General features: G+C 45.6%; 1 protein-coding gene across 1 annotated transcript; it reads right to left on the bottom strand.

The window, feature by feature from the left end:
- Nucleotides 1-3,194: 3,194 nt before the first annotated feature.
- LOC134484128 (diphosphoinositol polyphosphate phosphohydrolase 3-alpha) lies at nt 3,195-7,899 on the bottom strand. The gene is made up of 2 exons (XM_063280520.1): nt 6,957-7,899; nt 3,195-4,306 (listed from the first exon to the last, which is right to left on the bottom strand). Coding segments are annotated over exons 1-2 (495 nt in total). The 5' UTR covers nt 7,451-7,899; the 3' UTR covers nt 3,195-4,305.
- Nucleotides 7,900-14,275: the final 6,376 nt, after the last annotated feature.

Below are 14,275 nucleotides of genomic sequence, written 5' to 3' on the forward strand. Positions count from 1 at the left end.
TCTCCTTCCCTTCTCTAGAAATGTCAGGTCAGCTTTAAAGGTCTCTAAGCTCCCCTACTCCACACCCACCCTGCTGTCCCCAAAACACTTTTTGTGTAAGTAATGAATCAAGTGCCTGGTTGATCTAAATGTGATAGCATATTGTTGGCCTTTTTATGGGAAGCAAATTTTGTGTTGGAGCTCATTCTGTATTTTTAGGGGAACCATCTTTGTCACTGCATATATTCTGAGTCTTAAACTTGTAGTAACCATCTCAGGATAGAAGAGACAACGCTTTAAATGACTCCGCTGTCTCTCCCCCATCCCAAACCCCACCCCGGAAGCCTGTCATGAACCAGTTTTTATCAGCCAAGTTTCTTTTTTTTTAAACTCTTTTATTTATTTATTTATTTATTTATTTATTTTTATCTTTATTAACTTGAATATTTCTTATTTACATTTCGATTGTTATTCCCCTTTCCTGGTTTCTGGGCCAACATCCCCCTAACCCCCCCCCGCTTCTATATGGGTTTCCCCTCCCCATCTTCCCCCCATTACTGCCTTCCCTCCAACAATCTCGTTCACTGGGGGTTCAGTCTTGGCAGGACCAAGGGCTTCCCCTTCCACTGGTGCCCTTACTAGGCTATTCATTGCTACCTATGAGGTTGGAGCCCAGGGTCAGTCCATGTTTAGTCTTTGGGTAGTGGCTTAGTCCCTGGAAGCTCTGGTTGGTTATCAGCCAAGTTTCTGATGAGTCCTGGGAGCTACAGAATGTAAAACCAATCCACAGTGGCTTCTCTGCAACAGAGTATCCTATAATTTACATTGCAATCATCATTTTTTCAGTCTTCACATTTAGGATGGTCAAGACAGGAACCAAAGTAGTTGTGAACCCTGTGGCTCATTCTTTGTAGTGGTTCAAGTCCTAAGCTCATTACATCTAAAAGTGGCCCCTGTATCTAGTAAGTCAGGCCTTGACATTATATGTATGATGAGCTTGTTTCTACATATTCCGATTGCTCTGTCACGTATTATAGACTAAACTAATATAACTAGCATTTTTATGTCTATTCAGCAGTTGTTATGCTGACTAAAAACCAAGGGTGTTTAGTAAATACCATGTTCTTCAATCATTTGAAGAACCATGGAGTTATCTTATACAGCTGTGTGGAGCTAATTTTGCACCTAATGAAAAATTGCATAATATGGGTTATGAAACTAATTTAGAAAAATGTATTAGAAATGGAAAACTCCCCCCATTGAAGGAATCAGAGAAAGGACTGAAAGAGCTTGAAGGGGCTTGAGACCCCTTATGAACAACAATGCCAACCAACCAGAGCTTCCAGGGACTAAGCCACTACCCAAAGACTATATATACATGGACTGACCCTGGACTCCAACCTCATAGGTAGCAATGGATAGCCTAGTTAGGGCACCAGTGGAAGGGGAAGCCCTTGGTCCTGCCAAGACTGAACCCCCAGGTAACGTGACTGTTGGGGGAAGGGCGGTAATGGGGGGAGGATGGGAAGGGGAACACCCATATAGAAGGGGAAGGGGAGGGTTTAGGGGGATGATGGCCTGGAAACCGGGAAAGGGAATAACAATCGAAATGTAAATAAGAAATACCCAAGTTAATAAAGATGGAGAAAAAAGAAATGGAAAACTCTGAGAAAATAAAATCATGATTTATAAAGTATTCTCTTGAATAAAGAGAAATGCAGTCTCAGATCATAGTGTCTTATGGGGTCTCAGCTTTCTTAATTTCTAGGAATCAAATTCATGATAAAGTTACAAGTTGTTTTGGATTGCTTGGGGCTTTATTTCTTTGGCCAGTATTAGTTGAGACAATCATTTATATAGTAATCACCTTACAGACACAAGTACCATGTCCCAGACTCTGGGAATAAGGGAGAACCCAGTTTGAGGCTCAGAGTCAGGAGACCGTACAGTTCAGTTGATTAAGGTTAATAAGAGAGGGATAAGATCTGCGACAAGACAGAACAGGGTAGATACAGGGAACATCCTAGTATACTATACTCAAATTCTCAAGAGCTTCTCAGAAGCAGTGGCTTGCAAAGATACGAACTAAAAATACCTGGTACATTTTACAGATGGAAAAACTGGAGATTACAGACATAAAGTTACCTGGCACAGGCCATGACAATCAGTGGTCAAGTCAGCTTTGAGACACAGCCTATTGGGCCCCAAAGCACTATTTTACCACTAATACCACCTCAAGTTTCCCATGGCTGCCTCCAAATTTTAAATCTTCTCAAATCAACTGACCTGATCTTGGAAACAACTTCCAGGGGTAGATCAGGATGCTTTCTTGCTGGGTACTCTGGTTACCAGGGTAAGTAGCTTACATGAGAAAGACGCCAAGGTTGAGACTTTCATCTCCCCTTTTTCCAAACAACAGCTGATTCGGGAGCAACTGCTTGCTCTTGGGATTAGAAACACTTAACTATCAGGAACAAAAGCTATAAGCTTCATGTTGCTTTCTACCTACTGAAGAAATCTTCATCCTTGAAAGGAGGCTGTAGTGCCACCTGAACTGCTTTTCCAGCTTCTTAACCCATTAATGTTGGGATTGACCCTAGTCTGTCAATTAGTACTTTGGATCCATGTCTTCAGTTTTTTTGCAGAATCTGAACCACCACAGAACTCGAAAGTGATCTGAAGTCATGAATCCTAACTGCTTATTTTCTTGTTTTTCCTGCCTTCTAATAAAATATTAGACAGTGGGCAGCATACACATCTACAGCTAATGAGTTTTGTTTCCCCGAGAACCTGTTAAAACAATGTAATGTGGGTTTTTATAAAATTATCCCTTAGAGACACTGCCCTTGATTTCACATTGCTAGGATCTAGAATGCAAACGGCATCAGAAACTCTTCTCAGCATAGCAAAACCAACTACCATTTTCTAATAGTTGTAAGGAATGATTTAACTGTTCCTATTTCAGTAGGATAAAGTAAAAAAAAAAAGACAAAATAACAAAGAAACAAAAAAATAAATACTCCAAGTAGTGGTTTACACCAAGGCTGTAACTAGCCATTCTAGGGCACGTCACCTTTTATTTTTGTGAATTTGACATCTTCGTCCAGGAGTAGTATTCTGGAGCCAACATTTAAAAACCAAACTATATAAACTTCTTCCTCCTCACCCCCCTGCGCATTAATATTCTAGACTTAGAAGAACATCAACACTTCCAATCATTTTGATTAACTTTTTATTATGGAAAATGTCAAACATACAAAAGCAGAGATGAACATATATAATGAACATCATTTAATCACCGTTCAGCTTCGACAATCTTAAAGGCCAATCTTGTTTGAGGATGTCCAGTGTATTTAATATCAAGATGTATTTTGAAGCAAATCCCAGACATTATATCATTTCAACTGTATATATTTGAATACAGATAAGAATTCATAATTCCAATATAACAACAATATTATAATAATCAATGTGAAAATATTCAGCCAATGCTCAAAATATTCTAATTGTCTGATAAATTCACTCATCTTATAGTTTGATCAAATTAGGATCAAAATAAGATCCATATAGGTACTGATCACTCTCTGAAGCTTATCTCAACCCACAGGTTCAGCCCCCACCCTTTCCTTTCATCATTGTGACTTATATACTGAAGAAACTGGATTATCTGTCCTGTGTTTTCTTGAAGTCAGAAGATTCTATGAATCTCATCTGTTTGATATATTGTAAACTGTTTCTCTGTCTCCTGTATTTTCTATAGAGGAGAAATTATGTCAAGAGGCACAGTCAAATTTAGGTCAAAATTTTGGCAAATGCAGGAGGTACATAATGTCTGGGATAACACAGACATATGGACAAGAATTTTTGCTATCTCACAGCTGCCTTGAAATAGTTCTGTAACGCCTGATATACAAAAGCCACGTATATGCTAGAGATATTAGAAGAGGGATGTTTCACCATTCATTATCATTACAAAAGATTAAACAAATATTCAGTGACGCCTACCATATATCAAGTAATGTATGCTAGATATAAAAAGACTAAGAAAGCAAGTTCTTTGCATTCACGGTCAAATCTGATGGGAAATACAGACGAAAGCACAAAAAGGCCACAGGTGCCGAATAGAATTCTGTACAGATACAGTGGTAGTGCAACAACCTGAAGAGTAGCCATTGTTAATACCAGGAAAGAAGTGTCCAAAAGCATAGGCTGAGCTGTGTCCTTGGGGATGTCAAAGAGCTCACCTGTGCTTCACAATTCCATTCATCATTGGGGTCACATACTTGATTCTTTCAAAGTAAATCTGAACAACATTTATTCCATTCACCTAAAAAAAGATAATCTGATTAATAAAGGTTTTACTGGTTTCTCCATTCCTGTAGAGTCTAGACAACAAATATTTACTGAGGATTTAGTATAGTTCTTCAACCCTTTATACTGGAAAAGCCCACAGTGAATTATCCAGTGTAGTTCCACTGTAAGCAAAGGTGAGAGGCTAAAGAAATAAATTCCCCCAGGTATGTTATAAAGCTTAAAAGAGAAAATTCGGGAATTCGCTAGTAGTAGACATTTCTAACATGTGAATCAATGACAAATGTCTCCGAATTTTTGCCCCTCTTTTGAGGCTCTGGAGTTATGCAGCATTCAGGTTGGGTCCTAATCCTCAAGGAGTTCATGTTCTATTAGGAAAACAGGCAGTTAGGAACATAGCTATAATAGGTGATTCCACAAAAAGAAGTCTTGGGGTGGGGGAGCTTGGCTAGCTGTTAGTATTATATAGGTGCTAAGCAATTTCAGCTCCCTTCCTCAGTTAACAATTGTTGATGGAGAGACTGTTCTTTCTTATAAAGGAACTCCATCTAACAAGAAGAAAGCTCCAGATCCAAAGCTGTTAACCCATGTGTCTCAGAAGTGAGGCTGCCCATACTGCTATGTTACAAGCTGCCTGTTCTTGTTCTTACACACTTCAGGTTCCACCGATGCTTCTAAATAAAGCCTTACACCAATTCTTTCAAGTGAAACCAGATCAAGGCATTATCTTTAGCTGTGTTTCAAGCCCCTATTTCTTGCCAAAATGATCTGATTGACAAAACATACATCTTGTCCCTGCGATGTCAAACTTATTTCCACTTCAGTATAGCTTCTTCAAGCTTTTGAAAGGCTAAGCAAAGGCACTTGTCCAGTGGGCAGGTGGGGTGGGATCAGCCCTTTAAGACAATGTGCTGAAAGCAAATTCCTATTATCGTGTATAAAAGGCTTAATTATTTCGCATCAGTGGACTGGATTTGAAGGGGAAGGGGATAAATTGAAATTTTTCAGCTATACATCTTCACTGCACTCAACACATAAAATACATAGGTACCAAGTAACCACTCCAGGGAGAAAATCACACCTGTTGGTCAAAACTTTGGAGAATATAAAATAGAGACGTGATATCCGTTGTTTCTGAGTCAGCTCTGTTGTCTGCATTACTTGGAATTATTCTATTTAAATGCTTTCATTTTTACTTTTCTATTCTGACCCCTGAAAAGGATATTTAACTGTCTGTATAAAATTGAATTTAAAATGTCCGTTTAGCAGCTGCTGCTGGCCAGCAGCACCTCGTCCTGCGGTTTTTTTGGTATAAAAGGATTGGAAGGTTGAAAATTGCATAAACAATCTCTGTGGAATGAAAAAATAAATCTCAGCACACTGTACTGCTCAATCCAAATACTTTTAAATGAAACGACTTACTTTATAGGATGCTAATGAAATCGGCTCAAATCAACAGTCTCCTCACTTAGTCAAATAGAGTTCAAAAGTCAAAATAGGATACTGTGTGTTATGCTGTCTAGAATGCCACAGTGTAGTTGTTAAACTTCCAAAATATGTGTGGCATGTTTTAGATAAGAGGTATTTTTATGTATACAATATGTAAATAAAGAAGAATTGATTTCTCTAGACTAGGTGTAGACTCTTAAGACTGAGATTACTAACAGAATCTATTCAGTGACTAAAAATGAATAATTGGTGAAAATTATAGCCAGTGATTCGTTATTATTTAGGATATGAAATTTTATGCTTGGTTTATAAAAGCAATTGTTTGGGTAAGCACATCTGTACTCATTTCTATGACAATACCATTTGCGTTACCACAACAATTTTACTTTAAGGGTTTTATGTAACAGAGAACCAACGGGGAAAATTACGATATTAAATTCTGTTTAGCAAGTTATTTTATAAAGGTAACCTATAGAATAAAATGTTTAAGTTAGTGTCAGCATCCATGTATATTTATTACAGGTTTGTAGAGCATATTTAGAATGTTGGTGGAGAGACGCCCTCCAGTCATATTCACTGTGAAGGCTGTGAATGAGAAAATAAGGAAAAACATAAAAAGATACCCCCTCCCATTCCAGATCGCGCGCCCCTCACCAGCTGTTAGGACTCTAAAGGCCCATCCACTGAGAAAAAAAAACAGAAGCCTGGCAGCAAAAGCACACAAACACACTCACACACAAATGTTAAGGCTGTTTAAAGGAAAAAAAAAACCCATCTAAACAAAAACGTCACAGAGCAGACAGGCACACAAGCACACACAGACCCACACGTGTACACACGCATACACAAGCAAACACACACACACACACACACACACACACACACACACACACACACCCTCAAAGAAGAGCAGAGCAAGCAGTTAAGGCACCTTTCACAAAATCCCATGCAGCTGTGGCTGACCGCAAGATTTTTACAGTGTCACCAAGAAGCGATTGGAAAAGCATCTGAAAAACGTGCAAATTGTCTGCAAACAGCGCCTGGCAACAGAGACAGTTTGCAAGCGTGATTCAGAGGTCTGCCTGCCAAGGAAACAAAAGAAGCCTCTCTCCTGCCCGTGCGGGCAGGCGCACAGGGCAGGAGAGGTGCTCCCCTGGCAGGCAGGAGGCAAGTGCGGGGACGCGACAGGCAGGAGTCCGGGCGGCAGCGGTACATACTAGGGCTCGCTCTCTGGCGGGGACGGGGCGGCCGAGTTCCCATTAGTAGGGGAGCCGCCCAGCTTCAGTTTCTCCAGGTACTCGGCATGCACGGGCTTGTGGCACTGCAGGACCTTGATGGCATCTTCGATCTTGAACCACTCGCGCTTCCTGCCGATGCTGACCGAGTCTTCCCAATCCTCCAGCAGCTCGGTGACGGTGAGCACGAACACGTAGGTCCGGTGCTTGCGGTCCTGGTTCTGCTCGAAGACGCCCAGCAAGCGGCCCAACTTCCCCTTGACTCCCGCCTCCTCGTACACCTCGCGCACCGCCGCGCCGTCCGGCTCCTCCTCGGGCTCCATGCCTCCGCCCGGCACGATCCAGCGGTCCGGGTAGCGGCTGCTGCTGACCAGCAGCACCTCGTCCTCGCGCTCGCTGCGGAAGCACAGGCACGCGGCGCGCTTCTTGAAGCCCTCGGGGTCGTAGGTCCGCGTCTGGTTCGGCTTGCACTTCATCCTCAGCGCCGCCGCCGCTGCCGCCTCTGAGGTCGCTTGCAGCTGCCTAGCGAGCTGGCCGCCGCCTCGCAGCCGAGAAGCTCCCGCGGGCAGGGAGAGGGCCTGGCGAGGCTGGAGGAGAGCAGAGTGGAGCGGAGTGGAGCGGAGAGGAGCGGAGCCTGAGCTGAGCCCTGGGAGAGGAGGCGGGGGTGGACGCGGGGGCGGGGGCGAGCCGGCGCGTCAGTCAGTCCGCGGGGCGGGCAGCACGGGCCGGGCGCGCTGAGGGTCGCGAGCCCGCCGCCTGATTGGAGGCGCCGCTTCCGCCGCCCGGAGCGGGGAGCCCAGTGCCCGCGCCTCCGCACAGCCCCAGAGTGGACCGTGCGCGGTCCCCGCCCTCCTGATCGCCGCGATCGCGCGCGCGCTCGCCCGCTCCTCCGCCGCCGCTGTTGCCGCCGCGCCAGGGGTTGAGCGAGGTGAGCGGGTGCGCGCGCGCGACCCGGACCGCGTGCGCGGGCGCGGCGGAGGGCGAGGGGCGGAGGGGCGGAGGGGCGGAGGGGCGGAGGGGCGGAGGGGCGGAGGGGCGGAGGGGCGGAGGGGCGGAGGGGCAGAGGCGGGGGTCTCCCGACTCCCGCAAACCGTGATGCCGCCGGCCCACTGCGCAGGCGCCCAGCACAGCTGGGACTGGGAAGCTTCTAGCTGCCAGTGCGCTGGGAGGTGCACCCAATTGTGACTTTGCAGAGGGTCCTCACCACGTGTGTGTCTCAGCCAGACCTGGAAGCAGAGGGAGCCAGGCCTTCCCTGAGAAACGCCTAAGCAGAGGGGTCGAGGCCCGCACATCACACTCAGCTCCCATCATGAACTTCACTGCCTTATTTATAGGCAGAAGGCCTGGTGTCGCCAGAATGACCAATGAGAGTCTTGCCAGACTAATCTTTGCTGAGTCACATGCAGCTCGCCTTCTTCAACAGGTTCCCTTCTGCAGCATGTCGACCATGTTGGCTCAGCCCTTGCCTTAAACACTTTCACATTTTGCGCAGGTTCCCACTCAGGGAACCCTGGGACTCCTTGCTACAACCCTCCTTTCAATCCCTTTGCAAGCTGTTTCTGGGACAGAACCCTCTAAATCTTGGCTCCCATGTCAACAGTCTCCATCCTCACACCCTGTGTCCTTTCCTGGCCTCCACACTAGGCAGCTAGGGATTTAGGATTTAGGTGATTCTTGAAAATAAGTGTGTGTGTGTGTGTGTGTGTGTGTGTGTGTGTGTGTCTGTGTGTGTCTGTGTCTGTGTATGTGATTTTGTACCTCTGAACAGGTGATTCTTGAAAGTGTGTATGTGCCTGTTCCTCTGTATGTGTGTGTGTGTGTGTGTGTGTGTGTGTGTGTGTGTGTGTGTGTACATGGACCTCTGAACAGGTATCGACCCAAGGTGAGCGAGATTATCTTCCTTCAGGGCTTCTGTTACTCCCACACCATTACGACTTTAGAGACACTTTGTCTAAGATGTGTCTGTACTAGACCAGAAAGCACCGGGAATTCATAGTCTGTTTCCTAGTGTCTCCCTAGAGCTGGGATTGCAGCCTGATTTTTTAGCCAGTGCTGGGGAACAGATCTCAGGTGATGATACTTGAGCCTCAAACACTTTAAGCACTGAGCGATGGCGCTGGCCCAGCGGTTTTCAGCTGGAGATCGCAAAGGTCCTCGTACTTTGCTCAGAGGACCGCTTGGTAGAGAAGCAGGATCCCAAAGTCTAAAGTAAACACAAATTTTTACCACACCATTTTCCTTTGTCTCAGGTTTCTCTCCTTTCTCCCTTTGACTTCTAGACCTGAAGGCCCAATAGTCTCTCCCATCACCTCTGAGGCAAGCCTGCGCTGACTCGAAACCACCTCGCCCTCGGTACAGTAATTTTGGCCTATTTTACAGAGATGCAGTCTGCTGTGGTTTAGCTTGGTAATATTCATAGCTGTCTTCTGTGGGAAAAGAGTTTGCTTTGGTAAGGATTACTGACTTCGTGGAAAGATAATTTCCATTTTCATGTATTCCTGTGCCGTCTAGTCTCCTATTCGATTTTATTTTGTTTTGTTAAACTGTTTTATTTGATTTTATTCCAAATGTTGCCCCCTTACCAGTCCCTCCTCCAGAAGTTCTTTACCCTTTCTCCCTCCCTTGGCTTCTGAGACAGGGCTCACCCATCCATCCACCTTTCCCCCCACCCCACTGCTGCAAACCCCCTTCCCTGGGGCATCAAGTCTTTACAGGATTAGGAACAGCCGCTCCCACCTAGGCCAGATAAAGTAGTCCTCTGCTATATATATGCTGGAGCCATGGACCAGACCCTGTATGTTCCGGTTGGTGGCTTAGTCTCTGACGGTTCCCAGGGTTTCAGGTTAGTTGACACTTTTGGCCTTCCTATGGGGTTACCATGTGCTTCAGCTCCTTCAATCCTTCCCCTAACTCTTCCATAGGTGTGAGCACCTCAGTTCAAAGGGTGGCTGTAAGTATCTGCATCGGTCTCAGTCAGCTCCTGCTAGAGGCAGTCAGGATAGCCGTGCCAGGCTCCTGTCTCCAACCACTACCCAGCATCAGTAATGGTTTGAGAGTTTGGTTCCCACCCATGGGACGAATCCCAAGTTGAACCTGTGACTGGACAGCCTCCCCTTCACTGTCGGCTCCCTTTTGTGCCTGCATTTCTTTACACAGGAACAGTTCTGAGTCAACCATTTTGAAGGTGGGTTGATAACCCCGTCCCTCCCTTATGTTTCTGTGAATACACTGGAAGGGCTTTCTTCACCATTTCTGCTAAGGTCATCCCCATTGATCCCTGGAGCCTCTTACAGCCTAGATCTTGGAACTAGAGGTCCCCTGACCTCTCACCCACTGCGGCTGCACATTCCCACTCATTCTCCTGGCCCTTTTGGCTTCTGTCCTGTTTCCCCCCCTACCTGATCCTGACCCCCTCTCCCCCTCCCACTCCCTTCTCCAACCTAAGTCCCTCCACCTAGTGTTAATTTGTTCCTCCTTCTAAATGGATTTAAAGCATCCTCACTTGGGCCTTCTGTGTTGTTAAACTTCGTATGGACACTGGGCTGTGTCATGGGTATTTATACATTTTGGCTAATGTCTACTTATCAGTGAGTACGTACTGACCTTGTCCTTTTGGGTCTGGGTTACCTAACTGAAGATGATATTTTCTTGTTCTATCCATCTGCCTGCCAAATTCATGATATTCTTGTTTTTAATAGCTGACTAGTATTCCATTGTATCCACTCTTTGGTTGAGGGACTTCTTGGTTGTTTCCAGCTTCTGGCTATTACATGTAAGGCTGCTATTAACATAGTGGAGCATGTGTCCGTGTGTTATGGTGGGGCATCTTCTGCGTATATGGTCAGGGGCATTAGAGCTGGGTCCTCAGATAGAGCAATGTCCTGAGGAACAGTCAGACTGATTTCCAGAGAGGTTGTACCAGTCTGCAATCCCATCAGCAAAGGAGGAGTGTTCCTCTTTCTCCACATGCTTGCCACCCTGTGCTGTTACACGAGGTTTTGATCTTAGCCTTTCACTGTAAGTGGAAATCTCAGGGTTGTTTTTGACTTTCATTTCCCTGATGACTGTGGAATTCCACATTTCTTAAAGTTCTCCTTAGCCATCTGAGATTCCTGTGATGTGGATTCTCTGTTTTGCTCTTTACCCCATTTTTGAATGGGTTATTTGCTTTTTTGGAGCCTAATTTCTTGTGTTCTTTATATTTATTGGGGATTACCCCTCTATCACATGTAGGGTTGGTAAAGACCTTTTTCCCATCTGTAGGTTGTCGTTTTGTCCTGTGAAGAGTGTCCTTTCCCTTACAGCAGCTTTTCAGTTTCCTGAGGTCCCATTTGTGTATTGTTGCTCTTAGAGACTGAGTCAGTGATGTTCTCTTTAGAAAGTTTTCTCCTGGGCCAATGCGTTCTAGATTTTCCCCACGTTCTCTTCTATGAGACTCCATATATCGGCTTTCATGATGAGGTCTTTAATCTACTTAGACCTGAGCTTTGGACAAGGCATGGAGAAATTTGCATTCTTCTACAAGCCAATTGTGGCTTTTACTGTGGTACAGTACGATTGGCCGAAGGAGACAGAGGCAGGAAGATCAGGAGTTCCAGGCCAGCTTGAGCTACACATCTATTCTTTCTCTCTCTTTTTTAAAATTATTATTCTTTAATTTTTTTACATCCCAGTTGTTATCCCCCTCCCTATCCACCCTCTGACAGTTCCTTATACCACTCCTCCTCCCTGTCTCCAAGAGGATGTCCCCATCCCACCCCTACCACAGGAGTCCTCCCCCAGGGCCTCAAATCCCTTGAGTGTTAGATGCTTCTTCTCTCCCTGAGGCCAGACCAGGCAGTCTTGTGCTGTGTATGTGTTTGGGTCCTTAGTGTATGCTGCCTGGTTGGTGGGTAAGTGTCTGAGAGATCTTTGGGGCTCAGTTGTTTGAAACTGCTGGCCTCCTGTGGGTTCACCTATTTCCTATGCTTCTTTCAGCTTTCCCCTAATTCCACAACAGGGGTCCCCGGCTTCTGTCCATTCGTTGGGTGCAAATATCTGCATCTGACACTTTCAGCTACTCGTGGGCCTCTCAGAGGGCAGCCATGCTTGGATCCTCCTGTATGTAAGCACACCATAGCCTCAGTAACAGTGTCAGGCCTTGGGGCCTCCCCATGAGCTGGATCCCACTTTGGGCCAGTCACTGGACCTCCTTTCCCTCAGGCTCTTCTCCATTTTTGACCCTGCAGTTCTTTCAGACAGGGACAATTTTGGGTCAGAGGTTTGTTTGACTGTGGGATATCAACCCCATCCCTCACTTGAAGCCCTGTCTCTGTACTGGAGGGAGACCCTACAAGTTCCCTCACCCCACTGTTGGACATTTTATTGAAGTTCCGGCCCCTTGAATCCTGAGAGACCTTCACATCTTAGGTGTCTGGTACATTCTAGAGGGTCCTCCCACCTCCTACCTCCTAGGGTGGCCCGTTTTCATTCATGCTGATGGTCCTCAGGGATTCTCTCCTACCCCTCAATACCTGGTCATGTTCCCACTTTCCCCTCCATGTTCCCTTTTCAAAAGCCACTGAGTACCTAGAAGGTTCCCAGCAATAGCACTTGCCCTCTCGGTGCACAATTTGGGCCAAAGATGAAGTGTGAGATGAAGTGAGGTGACACGTTATCCCAACGATGTCTGGTTTGTCAACAGCCTAGAACAGGGTTTTCATTAATAGATGGTCTTCTTCCTCGGGGAAGCTCATAGCACTGCCCTGACGTGTCCTCATTTGTGCAATCAGGCAGCTCCATCAGGAAGCCCAGTTCTCTCAAGGACACCCAGGCACCTTGGGCTCACTCCCACTGAGTTTTTATCTCATCCCTTGGATTTGAGAGTTCCCTTTGTCTTCCCAAAGGATCACTGTGTTCTTTCTTCCTGAGTCTGTGAATTGCCTAAATTGAGATAGCTTAACACTGGGGAAGCTCTGTGTGTGTGTGTGTGTGTGTGTGTGTGTGTGAGAGAGAGAGAGAGAGAGAGAGAGAGAGAGAGAGAGAGAGAGAGAGAAAGAGAGACAGAGACAGAGACAGAGAGAGAGAGACAGAGAGTGAGACAGAGACACAAAGAAAGACAGAGGCACAGAGACAGAGACACAGAGATAGAGACACAGAGAGACACCGAGAGAAAGACAGAGACAGAGACAGAGAGACAGACAACACAGAGAGAGAGACAGAGAGACATAGAGAGAGAGACACAGAGACACAGAGACAGATACACAGAGAGACAGAGACACAGAGAGACACCCAGAGAAAGAGAGAGACAGAGAAAGAGACAGAGAGAGACAGAAAAACACACACAGAGATAGAGAGATAGGGAAAGAGAGAGAGAGAGAGAGAGAGAGAGAGAGAGAGAGGCTTTTCCCCAGGGAAGATAGGATTGTGTACTTTTCCCCTCACCATCCTTATTCCCCTTTGCCCTTTCCCTCAGGGAAGGCAGTAAATTTATAGTGGATCTCCGGTAGGGAATTCAGGAAATGTTGCCTCAGGGATGCAGACTGGAAGACAAAAGTCTGCAGCCTTCCTGATGTGGATTCCCATTGAATTACCGTCTATATTCAGAGACTCTTCTATGTCTTTGTGAAGGATGTGATATCTTGCAGACTGGAAATGCTTTCTAGTATTAAACAAACTGAGTGAAAAGCCACATTTTACTAAGCAGAGCAGAGAGCTGAGACAAATCTTTAGAGACAGTACTTATCATGAATGCACTGCATCTATCTTCTTGTGTACAATCTTTTCAAAAGCCCTTTGAAGCTGAGAGCATCCTTTGCCTATGGGCAGGGCTAACATTAGGATTCACAGCTAGGCAGCGTTTCAGCATCTAGCAGTTGTGAGATAGGCACATGACATCAAATCCTAGGGTTCATAGAATGGACTTCCCAGCTCAGGGAGTCTTCAGCTTCTCCAGCTCCTGCCTCAGTGCTGTTCATTGTTCTGGCTGCTTAGCTGCCTCAGCCCATTCAGGGATTCCAGTCCTTGGCCTCTGAGAATCTCCTTGTGTGAAACACTCTCTCCAGCCCCATTGTCCAAAGGACACCAATGTCCTCTCTGGATTCCCTGTGTGTTACAGCAAGAGCACGAGCCCCAGTACTGATAAAACCAAATGGAATACTTGCTCTATACATGTCACTTTTGAGCAAGAAGTTATTCAGCATAGTTAGTGTAGCAAATTGTATATTTTCTATGTGGAATATATGTCTGTATTGAGCCTTAATCTATTAGAAAGATGATATTTTACTCTGTAAAGTAAATATGCATCTCTGTAGGTAGACAGA

The sequence above is a fragment of the Rattus norvegicus genome, chromosome X (assembly GCF_036323735.1).
Source record: "Rattus norvegicus strain BN/NHsdMcwi chromosome X, GRCr8, whole genome shotgun sequence".
In the NCBI taxonomy this organism is placed as follows: domain Eukaryota; kingdom Metazoa; phylum Chordata; class Mammalia; order Rodentia; family Muridae; genus Rattus; species Rattus norvegicus.

Excerpts from the sequence above, each read along its gene's own strand:
- LOC134484128 (XM_063280520.1), bottom strand. The coding sequence starts at position 7,450 with ATGAAGTGCAAGCCGAACCAGACGCGGACCTACGACCCCGAGGGCTTC.